Source organism: Apteryx mantelli, chromosome 3, assembly GCF_036417845.1.
Source record: "Apteryx mantelli isolate bAptMan1 chromosome 3, bAptMan1.hap1, whole genome shotgun sequence".
Lineage (NCBI taxonomy): Eukaryota > Metazoa > Chordata > Aves > Apterygiformes > Apterygidae > Apteryx > Apteryx mantelli.
Genome location: NC_089980.1, coordinates 59594901 through 59615852, shown reverse-complemented (window position 1 = coordinate 59615852; position 20952 = coordinate 59594901). Strand labels below are relative to the sequence as shown.

Genomic DNA, 20952 nt, shown 5'->3' with positions numbered 1-20952 from the left:
AATAGTAAATAAGGCCTGGTGAGTGGCATTCTCCGTAAACTGAGAGGGATTATTCACCCAGTAACATTATGTGTATCTTCCTGCAATGATGTCTTTTCCTTAACTCTTTCACTACTGACAGGTCCTCTGGGGAGATGGAATGATGTCTGCGGATGTGTCAGCACTCCATCCTAACAAGGGAGCTTTTAATGAGGTACCACCAGGTAAATGGGGCAGCTGCCTGTCATACAAATTACCATTGTACATGTTTTTTCCTGTGAACATTATGTATTAGGGAACACTGAACAAATTATACTTACTGAAAGAAATCAAAAAAATCTAATTACACTGATTTTTATAGCGAGAGTTAAAGGATGCATGTCAAAAGGACTGATATATAATTATGTTAATGTTGGTTGCAACTGCTATCTAAGCACTTGAAATGGGTGGCACTGTGTAATCTTTATGAAAGTGAGCCACTTTGATAATAAAATGATATAGTCGTAATACGAAATAAAGATAAAAATGAAAGGAAAATAAAATCAATCCATTTGTAGGAATAATAATCAAAGAGGCAGCATGCAATGTGCTGGAAAGACAGTATAAACAAAAACCCACCAATCTCTCCAACCCAAAATCTGTGCTGCACATTTGACTCACACTGTGTTAAAAACTGAGATGTGTGCGTGTTGCCTAAACCAGTAATCAAAATCAAGACGTATTAGCATGACAAGAAAAGAGTAGTAAGAAGTGGAGGAAGAAAGGAATAAAAAAAGATTACTAATAATGGAAAAGAGCCTAAACCTAGCAATCAAAGTGTTAAACTCCCCTGGAGTTTTGAATTTCTCCATGTGTTTAGTTTGGTCCAGATTCTCCAAGGTACTCTAAACTGTAACTGCTAAGTAAGTGCTGGATCCTATTGGATTCAGGCACTCAGACATTTTGGGGGATCCAAGGTCTTTTTATTTTGGTTTCATGCTTGCTGTATTACACTGATAAAACTGTCGGCAATAGAGACAAATAAAATCTTAAACACATGATTTTAATTTAATATGCATTTTGTTCATCACAGATGTCATTTAATTACACAAAAAACATACCTACTATAACATAATGCCACCTGTTGACAAATGAACTGGACACTGGAAAACTGTGATTTTTCCATTCATTAAATATGAAAATCCTAGACTGTTCGTGTGCAAGCCCACAGACCTGCTAGTAGGTCTGTCCTCCTGTTCATGGTGTAGGTGTAGCCTAGAAAACTCAACTGTTGTTTGAACAATGACATCAACAAATTGTTAATTATTAGTGATTTCCAGACTTTTGGGGCCAACACTGGGAGACCTCAAAACTTTCACAGACCAATATACAGCCTTATTAGCAGTCTTGTAATGGAAAATAAGAACAAACAAAATGTTTACTAGTATTCTACTGACTACCACTTATCTCATGGACTGCAGAGTTTGTATCACTTTATTAAGCTGCCATCATTAGATTTCATAACAAAAACACAATCTCATTTATAAGCTAAGTTTATATATCTTTTCTAAGTTAAAAAAGAAAAGTAGACAGGCAATGGGGAGGAATTCTTCATTTACTGAAGGTTCAACAAATATATTTCTCTATGTACTGATTTCAAGAAATTATTTTTTGTCTTATGCTAATTTAAGCAATCTGCTCCCATGAGATCACATAGACTAAAAGGACAATGACTTTATTGTCTGTTAGTCTTCTCAAATTCATTATACGAGTAATTCCACTGATTTAATCAAATCTTGTCCCATTTTTGATAAAAGAACAAAGCCATTACATACTTCTCTAACCTATGAGAGTTGTAATTACTACTCCTTTTTCCTAAAGAAACTTTAATGTTTGGGACTTTTCCCCTAAGACATATCTTCACAATCACTTGCCACATACACTGGTCTCTTCTGGTCTTTGTAATAGCTGGACACCATTTATTCAGTAACACTAAATAGGAATTGCAACGTAGTCCTCTGAGTGTGACCTTCCAAAGGAATTCTACTGCAAAACCATTCTTTCCTATGGGAAAAGATCTCTCTCCTATATACATCCTAGCAGCCTGCTGATCCTCCTGTTGCTGCTGGTCACTGTGACTCTGCTTACACAGTATTTCATGACCAAGACTCAAGTTCACTGATTTGTCTTTAATATCCAACTAAATTCTATTAAATTATTATTTTGATTCTCCACTGGATCTTGCCTTTTGCTCCCTTTTTATAGCATGTTGCTGCTGAATGTCAAGGAGACAAAAGGGAATCTGATTATTTGAAGGTGACCATGTTACTGTAGATTGCCATTTCACTAACAAATTTCTCTAATTGTGATACAAAATGTCAGAACTTAATAACTAGAGAATGAATGAAAGAAAAGCTATTTTGTAATCACAGAGGATTCAACTTTGCTATCATTTTATATGTTATTTTGTTTATTTAGGATGATTTAAATTTAGGTTCTGTTAAAAATGTGTTATCTAGACAGCAAGGAGCATGGCTGAAATGATTAACAGGATTTCCATGTGAGACTATAAAGGTTTTTCTGTTCTGGAATTTTACTTCATGAGATTACAATGTAAGAAATAACAAGGCTTATCGAAAACCTGTCATCTTCTGAAAGAAGAAAAAGGGCCACCTGCACCAACAAGAAAGGAGCCAACAATAGATTCACTGACCACACTGCTGCCCTGGGTGACGGAGCAGTCTTAACCACATTTCTGGCATCTACCAGCATGATTTCTTACCTTCACTGCAAATTCTGTTTCTGTTGCTTTATGAACACATCTCTTGCACACAGAATAGGAGCCAATTCCTATGTCCTCCTTGATCTCATATCCATCTGTAAAGTGAATATTGTTCCCATGTAACTGCTATAGGGAAAGACAAAAGAAACAAGGTAATCAGGACCTGGGGAGGTAAATACAAGGACTAGCCTGGTGTTAGTAAAGTAAGTGCTTGATTTCACTTTCTTCAAACTCTCTTGTCCTTAGGTATTTTTCTAAGTCCAGTTCAAAAAATCTGAAACTTTTTACCTAAACAAATGTGTCCCTTCCTTTTTTAGCACTTTTCAGTCTGTAAGATGGAGCTGTCCATGTAGAAATAATGGCAAAAGCAGCTGTGCTTTTCTAAATTATTTATGGAATGCAGACAACCACTTCCCATCTGAAATTCATGGGGAACTGTGTGCCCAGATCCCCTGACAAACAGACATATCTTGACAAGATAAACTTATTTCTAATTATGAAAGGACCAGATAACTTATAAACCAGTAACAGCTTCACAGATTTCAAATGAGATATCCCATATATGCAAACTGGAGGTCTTGTCCAGGTACATTTAATTATGATTACAATGTGAGAGAAAAGTTACTATTTTAAGTCAATCTCACTTAAGAAAATATATTGCTAATGAAAATAATAGGAAAATATTTTTAAATTTCTGTTTTTATTTATTGAAAGGTATAAAACAAACAATGGCACCACTAATGGATACGACCTTTGGAAAATATTTGGGCAGCAGGATTTGTTAGGTGGTGATGGCTTCCCAAAGCCCAAATCTGAAGCCTTGCTGCAAATTCCATTCGAGGACTAAAGAGATGACCAGCAGCTCTAAAAAGCCTCCGGGATTCTCTCTCTAAAAATGCATCCTCACTAGCTAAACTCCACACAGAACCTTCTAAATTATAAAACACACAGTTGTTATATGCAATAAACTTTTATAAACAAAACCAAGAGAAAATATACAAATTTTCTGGAATGAAATTGCTTGGGAAACATTTCACTTACAGTTCCATGAGAGAATCTTAAAGAATATAACATACTCCACTGTAAACCACAAATTTTTAAAATAGTGATGAAGGCTGATACCTCAGGCAAGGACTCTCCCATTAAGGCATGTATACCTTTCACCACGGGTAAGAGAGGAACTTCCCTGTGAGCACATCTTTGAGCAGCACAGTTCTCTCTCCTGATCCACAGCTCTTCTAACGTACTGAGCAAATTGTAGCAATTACTTCTGTTCTACATTAGCAACAAACTGCAATAACTGGAGAGCATATTGTAGGGAATAGCAGCAAAGTATCAAGTGTCTGGCAATTGTCCTTCCCCCATCAAGCTACTCTGGGTTATGCAAGTACACACAGGCTCTTGTGCAATAGCATGAGGAACACAGTAACCTCTTACACCTGGGAGCTTGGGCTCCACGTCTGTGGGAGTCTACAGCAGTAGTTCGTTAGGCCCCTCTGCCAACACAGACTGCATCACATAATCCAAGACAAAACTACTAAGAATGACATGCATTCACTGAAAAACACTTCATTACTTGCCCTGTATGCCCAACTAGAACAGTGTTCCAGGTATTCGGAAGTACTTTTCATCTGACTTGTGAAAAGGTATGGTTCCTCTTTCCTTTGTAAAGGCAATGGAGACTGTGAGCGTAAAGATAAAAGCCTCTGGGAAAAAATTCTCATTTTCCACCTCCTCCAAGCTACATATAAACAGATGAGGGTTGGATAGCTGTGAAGTACCAGCGAGAATTTAAACTGCCTCACAGTTTAAATGTAACATGCACATACGTCTCTGCCCATCAAACGTGAGCGTAACATCAGCATCAGTACCTGCACAATTGGATGAACTGTGATTTTGTGTACATCTTGCTGTGCAGGCTCCTGCACCAAGTTAGAGGCAACAAAGCTGAACCCTCTGAAAAGATGATGAGCATTGGCACTTGGAGGAACACCTGGGGAATCTGTAGGAGAAAGAAGAAAATGACCTCATAAGTTGAACAAAAGACCAGAAAATAATAGCACAGCACCTGCAACAGAGAAAGTCACCCCTGCTAGTCAGCAACAAACCCTGCTGAACTGGTAGACACATGTGAATACAATCCACCTCCATATCAAGACTTTGATGGGCTTTCTCCCTCCCTTTCCTCTGGGGAACAGTGGGGTGATATTGTTTGCAAGGATCTCCCCTCATGAGCGGAGAGGTTCTTTTCACATTGCATTTTCATTTTCATGCAAAGCACTGCATGTGCCAGGAGTCTCTGTAGAGAGAGAAGGCACAGGCTGGCCAGGCTAGGAGAAAGAAGGGCCTCCTTTGGCTCAGGAGAGATTTTCAAGGGAGTGGAAAAAAGCTGGAAGCTGCTCTATCTTTCTCGTGCAGCACACCTGGGCTACAGGAACTACAAAGACTGAAGTGCTATCTGGATAATGAGGTGTGTTGTGTGGGTCAGGAGAATGCAGAGGACAAAAAATCTGAAGCAAGAGTAAAAGTGTGATGGTCCTCTAGTAGTGGCCCCTGGCCTCATAAGGATCTTTCAGGAACAGCTTTAGGAGCTGTGGCCTACTCCAGGGAAGAGGCCAGTAGACATGTCCCCTGGGCAACAACAAGGCTTAGAGGTGTCTTAAACAACCTTCACGGAGATTTTCTCCCTGCTCCTTCCCTGGACATGGAAAGTGCAGGGGAAGGAGTGACTAGAGTTCAAAGAGGTCTGAATTATTCTACCTTTAGAATCAAACAACTAAAGAGCAGCTCCTGGTACCTATGCCATCACTCAGCAAAAAAACCCCAAACCCCATCCTGCCAAAGCAGGAGGAGTTGCACTTTACTTAAAGCTTTGAAAAGCTTTAAAGAGATCTCTTCTCCCCAATATATGTTTTGTCTCAGGTATTTTCATAAGCAAGTAAGAGAAGCATTTGCAAACTATTCCTGGGTAGCCTGATAGGTAATTATAAAACCTGTGCTACTCAAATTTTCTCACCTTTTATTTGTTCTTTTGATTTTTTCTTCTTCATATTCTTCCAGTGCAACATGCAATTTACCACGGCAAGGGTAAGAGCTAAACCTCCTGTAGAAGGCTGTCTCCTTGTAGGCAGTGTGTAAATACACAGTTTCACTAGATTAAAGAGAATACACCCCCTCTGAACCTTACATCTGACTCACCTGCCTACACCATCAGCACCACCCATTAGTGTCAAAAGGAATGGTGTGAAGGATTGAGGACTGCTTGCGGTCCTGAAAATACGTGAGAATGTAAGTATTTCCATGTGTGGACATTCTCTTTATAAACCTATTTGTCAACTGAACAGAGGAAGGATACTCAGAATAGTCCTTCTGAACCAGAACATGGTAAAGAGAAATGATCCGTCCAGTAATAAGAGAAACACAGGTTGCAGCTAATTCTGTATCTCATTACAAAGCAGCCTCAACTTTGATGGAAGTCAGAAATAAGCACAGCAAGTCAGATCTCCCTCCAGTGTTTGTGGGGAAACATGTTTTTTGGTAAAATGATGTGGGCTACTTGTTTATCTCAGTGTATTGACAGGCACTGCCCTTGCAAACACAGGGAGGAATCACATCAGACCTCTTGCATCACTGGGTACTTCTTACAGTGGCATATATACTACAGTAATTTTCCAAGATGGATTAATTAAGAAAAAGAATGCATGTTTTGAAACAGGAATGAGACTAATTCAAATTTGAACACTCCTGAACTTTAGAAAAGCTATGATTCAGCTCCAAACTGTAAGTGCTAAGTCATTTCTATTTGAAAATAATGGTTCCTTCATAATTCACTGCCAATCTCTTTATCAGTTGATGTAAAAGAATTACTGATTATTTGGTTTTCCATATCAAATATTGATCACCACTGACCTGATATGCCCATCGTATGAACGTATCTTTAAAACATCTGTGCCAAGTGCAAAATCATGTTTAAATCATGTTAATTGAATGCAATATCTAATAAGCTATGAAATCTAAAATTGATAAATCTAGATAGTCTTGATAAATCCAGAATCATTTGATATGTCTGAGTCTTGATAAATCCAGAATCATTTGATATGTCTGAATTAGACCCACACACAAGCACTGATCTTGTATAGTGGTTATATTTCTGACTGTGGAAGTCATAATGTTTTGTCCCATTAGAGCATCTTACATTAGGGGATTTCCAAAAGCCTCATAAATCTTAAATGATTTACTTCACTATACTTCACTGGGGTTAGCAAGCTTCATTATCTTATTTGCAGAAGAGGAAATTTCGATAATTGAGGCGAAATTTTACATTCTTTTTCTCAGCAGTAAAACCAGACAAAGATGTGCCTGCCTGTCACTTACTCTTACTTCCCTGTTACAGCGCACTGCCCCCATTACTTACAACAGTACAACCATTTGTGGATTGCACTGTAAGTTGGATCACCACAATGATCTTGGTTTGATCCATGTTCAAACAACCATTTTTAACCTGGATCATTTCAGTTTCCTGTTCCCTGTGAGGCACCATAAACAGCTGATTCAGCACAAATGAATTCATAGCAGTGGACCTGGGAAACATATGGCCAGAAAAAGTGACTCCTCAAGTCAGATGAATCCCTGAGACAAAATGCTGTGAAACTGTACCTATAGAGATGAACTGACAATGTCAGAAAGTGCATGTTTGGCATGCTCAGACCAGAGCTTAGGAATACATGGAAAGCTGTTTTAACCTCTGGTTAAAGAAGGGTTTCTGTGATACAGCAAACTACTAGACTGGCAAGTTACTGGAGCCAAAACTTTGATATAAAACTGTTTCCAGAAGTAGAACTCATTCATAAAGACAGACTGCAAAGTGACTGTATATATTTGTGCCTTTCTTTGTTAATATCTTTCTGACAGCTTCATTAAAACTCACCAACTGCATTATCATCATGAAACCTAAGCAATTATTAAAGTACTTTTTGTCTGGGTATGTTCTCAGTGACAGGGTGAGTTTGCATGCGGCCTATGTCATGACAGAAAAAGCACAAAATAAAAAGGGTTGTTTGATTCCATTGAAATGATAATGTGTGCCAGTGTTACAACACTTTCTTATGATATTCTCCCCTCTTGGTCAACCCAACCAGTCAACATTCACCAAATTAAAAATTCATTGTCATTGGTGATCAGGGCAAGGTTTAAATCCAGATCTTTGAAGGTGAAATGCTACATTAAGCACATTAAATCATTTTCTTTTGGATCTCCTAAGCCTTCCTTCACTGACATTTTCAGGCAACTGTATGGCCCCAGACAACCCAAAATTTCACAAGGGGACTGCTTACTTGTTTTTCTCTCCCCAGTGTGGTGCAATTTTTCAGCGCAGCACTGGCATTAGCAAAGAGATGGCCCTGGGACAAAGACTGTTGCAGATGTGACTGGACTTCACAGAGGAATCACAGCAAGGCCCTGAGTGCAGGCAGGCAAAGAACAACAGACCAGGGCTGCGTTTGGGGGGCCCAGGGGCTGCAGAACACATACTCTCAGTTTGCAAGGGCCTTTTACCGCTCTGGAAGAGTAAAGGAACTCATGCTTACCATTACATCTATTTTGAAATTATAGGCTTTGATTCTCAGGCCGCTTTCCAAAATAGCATGAAGCAGTATCATAGCAGATCATCTCCCCACCCTAATCCCCATCCCATGACAATCTTTCAAGTCAGTGTTTTGCATGAAATATCAGACTGAATCAGGCAATACTCCTAACTTGTACAGTATGAAATATAATCCAATATATCAGCACATGCAGAAGTACAAGGGTTTTCATGACAGTACAACTGATGGAGTGCGGACTTTCAAAGCAATCCAAACACTCAGTGCTTCTCTGAGACTCTCCAGGGCAGCACCAGCCTACAGTTCTCACAAGAACAGACTGACTTGCAGTCTCCAATATTTCAGAGAAAAGGGCATATGGGTTCCTCTGAAATCTGAATTAAAGCTAAAATCAGTTGTGAAATATCTAGTATCCAAAGATCACTTGCTTCCATGCAATAGGGTAGGAATACCAGAACACCACTAACGTGTATTGGAGACAAGTGGATGTTCCACTTGGGCCCAAATAAGCAGAACTGTAACTTTTCTCGTGGCTTGTGAAAGTCTGTGCACCCTCACCAAAAAACTAGGAACCAAGAGTGATAACATTTTTTTACTAGGTACCACTACTTCCTACCCCATGCAAGGGGTTTGAGCTGAGCTTTGAATAGAAGTTTGGGCTAGTTCTAAGTAGAAGGCTCAAAACAGACCATGATGAGCCTGAATGAAAACTAAAGGAAATCGCAGCTCTGATTCACATGCTGTAATACAGGGTTTACTTTAATAAAAACTCAGATCTCTTTACTCTTACTAGAATAATTCTGGGGGAGTCTGAAGGCTGAATCTTGATACCTTGGTTATTATTACTTGGTTATAACAACTTGGTTATTATAACAATACTATGTAATATTTATAGCACTTGACATCTTCAAAGTGCTTTAACAAACAATGGCTAATCACATCTTTATGCTTTGGAGGGTATCGTTAGGTACTATTTTACAGGAGGATAACAAGGGCAGAACAGAAATGTAATTTATCCATGTTTAGAAAGAGGCAACATTATAACTGAGATTACTATTCTGAGGTTACTGACATTCTTACTTTCCACAGAGAGAGAGGCAGTTTTGTGCAATAATCACCTTCATTGATATATATATATGGAAACTATAAGAACAGCATTCTCACTGGCAAGCATTTACTAAACATTGTGGGCCAAACTACTTGTTCACATAACTCCACTGATCAGAGAACTTGATCATTATCCATCACTGTTAACCACGCATCAACTTCCAATGGTCTGTAGTCTAAGCATTTTCATAATTAAAGAGAACATCTATGGAATATATAATTAGATAGTAACTTGCAGAGATGCAAAGTTCTTTGAAGCTGATCTAATTAAAAACAGTTAAATTCAGCTAACATAAGCAACAACAATAGCAATAAAATAACCAATCAACAGTTATTTTTGCTATAAAAAATGTGAGACCTGTCCTTCCTGAGACATAATTAATGTGAAGTTGGTAAAATGTTTGTGAGTTTCTTCCCTTGGAAATGCAGAATACTCTGGTTCCAGCTGGATACTGCAGAACCCACTAATCCCACAGGTGATCAGACTCTTTGATTCAGTTGGAATGAGGAGGAAAGGTAGAATGAATTTGCTCACTAAAAAGATCTATTTACCATGTGGCATCTTACTAACCTGTGGGGGTCCGAGATGTGAACTCTGGATCAAAATGAAAGGTGTCTTCTGGCCGTCCCACTGCTGGCTTGAAAGGCGGCTTGATTTCTTTCCTATATAGTTTCTACAAAAACAAGAATAGATCACAGTTAACAATATAACAACATTCTGTATGTGAAGATATGTTCCCAAGCTTTGTTTAGGGTGTCCTCTGCGAGCCATGTGCTATACTTGCAGGACTGACAAAGATGATGATGTAGCCATTGCTCTGGCTCCCGCTTAACTAGCAGGATTAAAATCCGTGCCCTGGACGGTCTCTGCAGTTTTTAGTTATGAGAACCCAGGATATCAACACAGATGTCACAGGTACAAATTTAGTCTGTAGACTGGCACAATATTCCAGCTGGGGCACCTGGAAATTCACTGGTCTTTAAGGGCAGGATTGGAATGTGCACTGGCAACATGAGGAAACCGCGCATGGGTGAGTTCAGCAATGCAGCAACAACAATCAGCACACAGAACCACTGGGAAATGGTGACTGTTTTAGCACTTATTATTTGTCAAGAACTAGCAATATGCTTGACACCCTGCCAGACTGAACTGAACAACAGGCCTTGCTGCCTGGTGCTCACAACCTAAACAAAAGACTTCTTCTTTTGACATATCTGGAAAAATAGAAGGGGAGCTGGGAGGAGAGGTGATTAGATCAAATTCCCACCAAAAAGAGGTAGGAAGAAAGCTCTGCAGATGGGTTGAGAGTCATGTTAAAGTCCTAAGCATTCCTTGAGCAGAGGAGCAAACCCAAGGAAAAAATCAAAGAACAGAGGGAGGTATACAACAGATAAGCACTGCTATGGAAATGAGTTTGTGCTGTGGAGTGAGGGGGCATGTAGGGAATGATGCAAATAACAGTCTCGACAGATGTATGCTAATATGCTGCCTTCAGTACCATGCATCTTGTGGGCTCTTTACAAATGCTTGTGCTTACCAACGCTTAACAAATTGCTTCACTGTGCTCCTTTGCAAGCATTAATATACACACACTCTGGGAGATGAATAAACTGAGGCACAATATGTCTGGATCTGATCCAAAGCCTACAGAGGTTAATGGAAAGACTGCTATTGATTTCTGTGATCTCTGCTTGAACTGGCCAATACTGAATGTCATGCTGATGGCAGCATGGGGAGCAGAACTATGATTTGACTCCCTGCCCCACGTTTCAGTCCCTAGGCTGTGTTCCCTTTCTAGCAATACTTTTGTTCTTAGGTTTCAAAGGGCTGAATTAATTGCAACAGACAGCCCTCAATAATTAACATGCCTGAGCAAAAATACAATGTTTCTTTTGAACCTTCAAGCCACAGTAAGAGCTTGAGTGTTCAATTTTATGACTGACTGCAATGCGTATTTTCAGGTTAACTCTTAAAACAACTTCATAATGAGCTGATTTTTTGAAATATTTAATGGAGATTAATACATGCTTGTCCAACTCTTTGCATGCAGGAAGATTCTTTTTAACTGTGGTTTTTGTGGTGAATTAGCCTATATATAAATATAATATAAAGCATGTGGTCAACCTAAGATATATACACATCAACATAGTTTAAACTTTATTTTGCATAGATAAATAAAGGTTCTTGAGGCAAGACATTCTGTAGCATAGTATTAGCATTAGCATAAAGCAGATGTTTGTGGCTGAATTATGATTCCTTGGAAAAGTGGAATGGTGAGTCTGGAAACGATGCTGCAATAATTAACGGCCATTTCACCATAAAAAGTTCCTGCTTGCGTAAAACTGCTCTGTATCTTCTGAGAGAAAAAGAAATGAATAACTGCTGTGAGCCACAATGGAAAGCCAGTCTTCCAAATAATTAAAAGCCAATTGCAATCTTAAGCAGGAAGTGTCACTCACCAACTGAAAAATAGCAACCTAGTAATTAGCATATGCATTTTTCTGTCTACACAGAAATTTAAAAGAGAACTCAGTACCTTCTGAAGGTTTTTCTGTTGCTAGGATTTTACCTTGAGAAATCTGTTTGCCTCCAGCTTCCCTTTACTTGTCTTGATACACAACTGCACTCCTTTTACTGCACATAGCAGTATGGTTGCACACACATGCTTCATCCCTGAATTAAATGCACCCCTCATCCTGTGAGGTCCAAAAATTGGAAAACGTTTTAGAATCGTACATCATTCAGGAACTGCACTCTCTTTTGATTATCATAACCATATTCTCCTTGACTTCTTAATTCCTTCTCCCCATCTGTAGTTTCTTAAATGCTGTTGGAACTACATTTGTGTTTTGCATCCCCAAGCCACATTCTCCACTACTAAGGAGAGATTTAAGATTCATCATGAGTCACATGCCACCTAAAGATGTGTAATCACAAATCCGCTTGTTGGGAGGGGATGGAAACAAAGAACTGTTTTGTATGAAGGAAAGGAACCTACCCTGAAAGTAACCCAGAGGATAGCCTTTTCTATTTCCTTTTCCATTAGTGATAAAAATTATTTCTGGTGTTTCTGACCAGATGACTAGGAACAGCAAAAGGTAAACTGCCCAAACCATCTTTTTCTCCAAGCTTTTGAATCAAGTAACTAAATGAAATCATTGAGGAACAAGAACAAGCAGAGCAGTGTCATCTGTGGGCTTTCCCATCCCACACTGGCTCCTCTTCTCTGAGTGAACCACTACAACCAAAGCCAATTCACTAAAGCAAGCTAAAGCATACAGCAGCCCAATACAATGAAATGTGAAGGGTTGCTGCAGGCAGAACACTTCTTCCTTTAAAACACCCTTATCCTGGAGATTGTAATATACAACTTGACATAAGCAGCCCTAAGAAAACAGTAAGAATCAGAGCCACTGTCTTCCACACAAACAGACAACAAATCTCTTGGAGGATCTGAGATCCTTCTGGACTTCCCAAGCATATTTCAAATTTTAGGAGAAATGTGTTATCCTATTACCTCTTATCATGTCCCCAGAATCATTCAGGGCTGATGAACCACCTTGATCTCCTTCAACAGAAACCAACGAGAGTGGCAAATGACATAGCAAGATAAGTTTGAAATCTTATCTCTGATGGTGTCTATCAGGCTCTCATATGACTTCTGGCAAAGTTTAAACAGTTATCTAGATCCTAAGTCACTGTAGTCCTGGCTCTGTATACACAAATCATTGGGAGATCTGTCACTTTAATGGGAACAGGGATGGGTGTCTGGAGTCCCAGTTTTCATAGCTGAGCTATTATTTGGGGCGTCTTATTTCATGTTTGAAAGGGACTTTGGATATGTTGGTGCTTACTAGAGCTTTTACATTTCAAGTTGGATGTTCAAGATCATTATGTGTATATTATTTTGCAGAGGTATAAAGAGCTGAAGAATTCCTTTTTCTTCCATATTGCTTCCACATGCTGAAAGGAGAAATTTATTGCTTAGACCTTAATCTCTTATTGTGTATGTAACTTCTTTCTCCCTCCCCATAAAGAATAAACCCCCACATCCCATCTGAACTTTTAACTTGGCCACTGCATTGACTTATCACAAAAAGATGTAACTGACAGGTCAGGAATCATAACATATCACACAGGGCTGTCAGATCCCAAAGCTGTGCAGAGGGAGTGTATAATCCTCAGAATGAGGGTGATGAACTCCAAGGTGTGACAGTACTGATTTAGATATTCACATTTGGATACATATCCATGCTTCTGTCTGTTTATCAAGCCCTCACATCCTTCTGAGACTTTGATATCGGTACCTTCATATTAATAAAAATCTATGAATTAATCAGAACACAGTTCTCAAGCAGTGTGAGAAACTGTTAGCGTCTAAAGTCACAGATTGTTTTGAGAATACAGACTTTTTTGCTATGATGTCCACAGAAAGTTGATATTTTTGATGAAAGGATAAAAAGACTGTTAAAACTGCATTTGCTTTGACAAATGACAAAAATAAAGCCTACAATCAACAAAATATTGTGTATGAACATATCAGTCACAAACAGCTACTCCCTATACCATGTTAGTCAGATATTTTTCATTAAATGTGTTTTAATGATTAAGTTCTATCTAAATGCCAAAGTTAAATTCTTCAAATTTGTTTCAGATCAGTTTAGCATCAATCTGTGGCAGTTAGAACTGGGTACCTCCTGCTGTGAAGATGCTGTTTCTCATTGTAGCTTGGCCAATCTAATGGTTAGCTGCTACCAAGAGTCCACTTGCTTTCTCTGTTTGCACTGTGCAAGCACCAGCATTCATTGACAATGCCATATGCCAGGATTTTTATAGGATTATTTTTCTACTGGTTTCATTTGATGAACTTGTTCATCTTGGGGTCAAACAAGAGTCAGAGACGGTGTAAGGATGGAGAGGGGATATAGCTGGGGTGAACAGAGGCATGCCACCACACTTTTAGTGGCAACTAACCGTAATTTCAGTTTAGCTGTAGTGGAAAACTGCATCATCCTCCTTCTCTTCTGTGCACTGGGATTCCTCTGACTCACCTATACCTCCTGTGATGGGACTCACACCCTCTCTTCTGGCTGAACTCCCACAGGGCCTCTTTGGGACCAGATGTAAGTATGCCTCAAGGGGAATGTACTGAAGCCCATGGGCCAAATTCAGAGCAGAGAATGGAGATAAAAGCACAGACTATAATATCCACATAGTGCTGTGGCAACTCAGGCAGATGCAGGCAAATGTTGAATCAACCTGCACTGAAACACTGTTTTGCAAAGTCAAAATGTAAAGATTTTAGTGTAAAATACAGAGGTAAAAATTCTTCAAACTGAATTTATTTCTGGAACTTTGCAATCCACCATAAAATGTGGTATTTCAACTTCCTTTCTGATTTGGGATGAAAAAGTTTTGAAATAACTGATTTTCCCACAGGATGAAAATTATTTTCAATGACTTTTTCTTAATATATGTTGCCAGTGGATTTTGCTCATATATGTAGATATGATCAGAACCCTGACACGAGGTTTGCCTGAACTGGAACTCAAGTAATACACCAGGAAGACTAGTCATCAAGTGTTGGGACAGGTGTCTGGTCCCTTGCTATTTATAAGCAGTTAATTTAACATTATCTTTAAAAAAGTGCACGCCTAAAAAAAACCCATCGATGTAAATGCCCTCTACATGTGCTTGGAAAATATCAAGAAAAAGAAAATGCTTTAATTTAATTAAAAACTATTTAATCATTTCCTCAACTGAGTTTCTTTGATGAAGAACTGGATTACTCTTTGGGCACCTTCTAGAAATAGAAAGATGTTGGCCTCCACAGTGACACACTTGTAGCGTGAGAATAAACTCCCTTGATACATATACCTGTCATGGTAAATCCAATAAGCAGACAAAAAGATGAACTACCCTTTAAAATGTTTGTCCTCTCTTAGATTAATGGTACAATGCTATTGGCTGTAAATGATAGAAAAGCTAGCAGCATTCAGACCTTGGGATTGATTTTTGCTGTTGGTAAAAGTCTGCAATAAAATGATTCACATTCTTAGTTTAGTTTGATCTCTGATTAATATTGAAGGAAATAACAGAACTTGAGTCCACTTTTCCCCCACTCTTTCTCTCAGCTGTATTTGATGAAAGATGGTTCAGTTTCTAGCATGTCATTTTCTTCAGTTCCAATTTAGCTTGTCACCTGGATTATCCTAAACAAAAACTACATTAATGTCTCACTTCTCTGATAGCAGCCTGCACAAAGGAATTTCACAGACTGAGTGAAAGGCCAGAAGAAACAGTACTAAAAAAAATGAGGGACCGGATGGTGCTTTCTAAGATACCAGTGATTTAAATTTACCTGAGGTCAACTCCATTCGGGTCTGTTTGTCTTAGGGAGAAAATGGGTGCATGGTAGTAAGCATGTAAAACATGTATGAAGGAGCTGGACATCTAATTTCCTTCCTATGAATCCCAGCCTTCATCATGAAAGACAGCCCATTCATTTAATAGAGGATCTACCTAATTTGTGTCACAATGGCTTACTAAATGCCTTAGAGCAGTAAGACTAATATTTGCAGAAACTGTCACGTATTTTTCACCCTGGGAAGCGAGGCTTTAGGACTTTGTTACTCGGTGACAATAGCAGTAAAAACGAGACTCTTTCAGAGATTAGCATCTGCCATAATTTAGTTGTGGCATAAATACTCTGTATCAGATTGACCATAGTTCATTTAGTGCTATTTACACAATAAAAGTTAAACCTAGAGTGACTGGAGACTTGTCCTGAAGAACTGCACCCTGGAACATGGCATAAAGCAGTTGAATCCACGAGGCAGAAAGTGATGGGAGGAGGATGTTCGTCCTCTGGCCACGCTTGTGTTTTCCAGGATTGCATCTATTGCTTTTACATGCAATGGTCATATGTTATCAGCACTGCTGTGCTTGCCATGAGCATCTGCAGCATCATAACAGGGCTGTTTTACACTGTGTGTGTTGTTTCCACTGTGCGAGCTGCCTTCATCTGAACCAGACACTGTCTTGTTGTGTCTGTTTTAAGACAGTGAAAGATGGGAAACAAGTGGGACACGGACGGCTCCAACAGGTAGACACTTGCTTCAGTGATAAAGGGAATAACCAGTCCTTAATCCAAAACCCAGGAGAACAGCTTTGACAGTACTGTGAAATGAAGGTCTGATTTATACATTTCTTTCTGTGATTCTAATGAATGTTGCTGTGATATTCAGACATCATACACAACTTGGAAAGAAGCAGCTAACTCTCATTTCTATTTTGAAACTTTTTCTAAACTGAGATGAAGCAAACCAGTGGTTCATTCCCTGGTTATCATGCCATTCCAACAGTAGGAAAAAGTTTGCTTAACAAATGGCCTGTTTTGCACTGGGTTTCTAGAAGACACTAACCCATTCTGATCCATGGCAATATGTGGGCTCTTGATGGAGGATGATTTTACAACAGTCCCTTAAAGTTTCTATGCTGTCAGTTACAACAGTCCTGTCTATCATAGCTGCCAAGGTAGCTTAGAAGCACTCCAAGAGAGCTTACCTCTTGCCCACTGACAGCTTTATATATTATGGTATATAATATAACAACATTCATGTCCTGCCTCATCACTATTGTTGTTTGCTGACTGCCTGCAAATTGATGCAAGACATACTTGGCGGAAGAACAAAATGTGAGGGCACCCAGGACTCTTTCCCTGCAACAATACAGAGATCAGCACTAAACATCTGCGGCTGAGCCATTTCTGTTCTCTGACTCTGCTCTATTTCTGTCCATGGAGAAGTTGTTAACTGTTGGCTGGATCGTCATAATAAGGCAAAGTCCTGGCTTCAGCTCCAGCCGAGGCTGGCTCACATCGCTCTGAAATGCATACAATACTGCTTCTGTAACTATGCAGGCCTTTCCAAGATCTCCACGAGTGATAGTAAAATAAGGATTAAATGAACAAATATATTAAAAAGATGATAATTGATGTGTGTAATAATGACACATTTGTCTCCAAGAGAGTGCAATAAGCACAAATTACATTGGATTAAAATGGATCTTTACAGCTCTATTCTACAGCAAAGTTACAGGGCTACATGAGACATCAAAGGGCCATTAATTCTGCCTCCCTCTCTGGCTCCAAGACATGTTCAAATATACCTAGCCCATTCTTGGTAGACATTTCCCCAACCTATCTGTAAAAACTTGTTCAAATGATGGTGGACTATACAGTCTCCCTAGGACAGGCATAAAGTTACTCCTTAAAGAACTAAGCTTGAGGCAATCACCAAGTATCGTGAGGCAAGGTGTTCACGAGAGGTCTCACAGACCAGAATGGACCTTGCTGAACACTTTTCCAAGATGCAGAGCCTTATTTCTCTGTGATGAGTTACTGAGCTGCTCCACTAGCAAATGAAGAAGGAGAAACCCTGTCACTCTGTCAACATCCCCAATTACATTAAGATGTAGGCATCTAACCTGCATTTATTTTGATTGCAAAGCTGAGGATTACAGAGATATCAGAGGGACACAGACAATAAGAAGAATACCCCTTCTTCTGGAGTCTCTACTTTTTTTCAAATGTCTATAGGGCTGATGCTACCTCCCACTTAATGTTTTCATAAATGGAAAATCCTTACACAGAATCTTACAATTAGTAAGAAGCAGATGAGGAAAGATAATCTGGACTCCAGAATGTATATAATGGGACTAGAAATCAGCTGGGTTGTAAAGGAAAATCTCAGACTCAACTTTTATTTATCATCCTGTAACATGCTTCTGAGTCATGCCAATTCTTCCAACATTAAATCCAAAGTAGATTCATGATTTTTTCCAAAATAAATGATTCTGTGGGCCTTTTAAAAGCCCCTTGGGTGCCAAAAAATGTGGTTTCACAGAGGAATCAGCTTTACTGTAAAGCCCTAGGCAACGGTTTGAGAATGGCCATGTCACATACAATCATAATGTTTTACCAGAATTTACAGTAAGAACTGCATTTATGTGACCTGTTATATTAACATTTGTCTGTGAATTCAGATCAAATATTAAAGAGACATAATACCATAACATAGGTCAGATAAAACTGGACTAGAAAATTATAAAGGATCTGGCAAACAGAAGCTCTGATGTGCTGGCAGATGCCCAGATCAAGAACGAAAAATATTTGCCTCCAGGTTTGTCTAAAAATATGTTGATGTGAACAAAGCTGATACTGAAAATGTGAGGAGGTTTAACCTGTTGCAAGTTTGAATCAAACAGTTAGCTAATCTCTATGGCCAGCTTTATGAGCTGTAACTGATAGCAATAAAATAAATCCTTGTTTACCATTTTACAAATCATGTCAGACACGTCTTATTTGAACCATTTTACATTTGATGAAATGTTTGCTCCTCCAATTTTGAATGCTGATGTTAAATTAATGAGTCACCTCAATAAAACACTAGCCACTCATAAGAGAAATTGCTATTTCCTGTTCTGTCTGTCTGGCTTGTATACTCAGTGATATAAAATCACTGTTCTGAAAATTCATCTACGTTATGCTTTTCTGTAGCATGCATCACAAAATAATGGAAGGGCCAGATCCTGGCCTATGCTCACTTAGGGCCAAAAGTGACAAGAAAGGGTCAATAAAGCTACCTTATTGGAGGATTTATGATTCTTATGACATAAAGTAGCACAACCTGCTGTACAGCCTGCTACACCAGTTCTGCAAATAGCCACCCTGGTCCAGGAGCAGCACACTGGGTTTAGAAAAAGGGTGCGCCTAGAGGTCTTGGAGCGTCTTGGAGCTATTGCCAGCAGCTATGTATAAGACAGGACCTGGGGCTAGAGAAAAGGATTCCTGGGAGTCCCTGACCTCAAAAGCACAGATCTAGCATTTAACCTAGCTTGCCAGACCCAGTGAGAAGGGACAAGTATTTTAATATGGAATATAAAAGCAGAAAGATAGAGGGACCCAGAGTATCAGACTGCTTCCCTCTGGAGCATCTATTTCAAACCCAGTCCTTCAGCTCGGCTTTCTTCTGCAATTGAAATATTACAGGAATTCTTTTGTTTAAAGCTGCCTATTTTCACTTTGAACCAGCTCCCACAATCAATACGTCATGTTTATTAGAGTTGAATGCAGAAATTATTCTATGAAACACTGCAAATAGCCTCAGGCAGTACTGTGATAAACCAGACCATTAGACAAAACAGAAACAAGGAGTTAGAAAAAAACGACAATGATGAAAGCAGCCTTCTATTTCTTTCATTTACAGGTATGTTGATAAACATACATATGTATGCAAGAGACACAGGCACCCATTAAAAGGCTCTAGCTCCTGAGTCCTCTATATTAGAGTTCACTTAATCTTTTTTCTTTTTTAAGCACGGCAGCTAGTCTTCAAAAATTTAGCAAAGATAATTTAAAATAAAATAATAATGCAGCTCCACTTACATTCCAGTCTATGGTAACAAAGAAAGGGTGACGTTTAATTTCTTCAACTCCATCAAATCCAGCACCTGACAAGAGAATGAAAGAATCAAAATAAAGGCATGCTTAGAAAAGAGTGCTTCATGACATCTCTTCTCCAAACTTATTCCCTCATCCCTTCTTTTTTTCTGACAAAGCCAAAGTCACCATCTAAATATTTCTTCTAGTCAAAAAACCTTGAACAGTACAATTGCCATAACTGTATAAACTACCAGAAATATAGAAAATTGCACTTCATTAATGAAAATGTAATGGCTGAGGGTTTTTTTTTAAAATGAGGCTTGTGCCAAATCTGACTAGCTGCTCTCTTCAGGCTTCAGGCGAGACATAGGATCCAGCTGCAGCAGAGTGCATGCGCCAGAGAGGCTAGGAGCAACTGGAAGACTTCCTGATCCTCCGGCAGGTTCTTGCCGCTTCCTGCCACTAACCACAGATCTTCTATTGGTAGCTGACTTTGAAATCTTTTTAATCCCCCATTCTCCAGGAGCAGGAAAAACTGCACTACAAATAAGTTTAGACTCAAAATATCAAAAGGTTCTAAATGATTTGAGGAACTTGGGGTTTGGGTTCCCTCTTTTCAAATACCATCTTCAAATTTTTATTAGTATCAAAACCATCACTGTCAGTGGTACCTTTCCTTCACTGATAATACTGTTAAATTTCTTTTACAGTATTGTATAAGAAATTTAGTGAAACACCTTTGCGATCTAGTAATGAATCTAATTCTTTTATTACTTTTGCCTTATGTCTTCATTTAAGATTGCCTTTTTTATTCCTTTCAGCTAGTTGAATTTATTTGCTTCAGTGCCATCACAGAAACCAACAGGTGTTCAGTAATAATTAAACAACTGTCAGAGATGACTTAGTGTGCCATGTTTTTAGTTGATTTGCCTTTATTAATAGCACCTTTCATTTTTCCATAGGAGAAATAACACCTGGAGGCAAAGGCTTTGCACTGCAATTTTGGAGACAGTTCCTGAAAGGTGCTCAGCACCTTCATTGCAAGGAGGCTGAGCATCCT

At 39.0% G+C, this 20952-nt stretch overlaps 1 protein-coding gene across 1 annotated transcript in view; it reads right to left on the bottom strand.

Annotated features, from left to right (window-relative positions):
- Positions 1-20952, bottom strand: part of RPS6KA2 (ribosomal protein S6 kinase A2) — a 331815-nt gene that overhangs the window by 26360 nt on the left and 284503 nt on the right. Inside the window, exons 12-15 of the mRNA XM_067294741.1 lie at positions 19896-19960; positions 10019-10121; positions 4612-4742; positions 2741-2866 (exon numbers count right to left, since the gene is read on the bottom strand). Coding sequence (XP_067150842.1) covers positions 2741-2866; positions 4612-4742; positions 10019-10121; positions 19896-19960 — 425 coding nt within the window. The remainder of the gene's footprint in view (positions 1-2740; positions 2867-4611; positions 4743-10018; positions 10122-19895; positions 19961-20952) is intronic.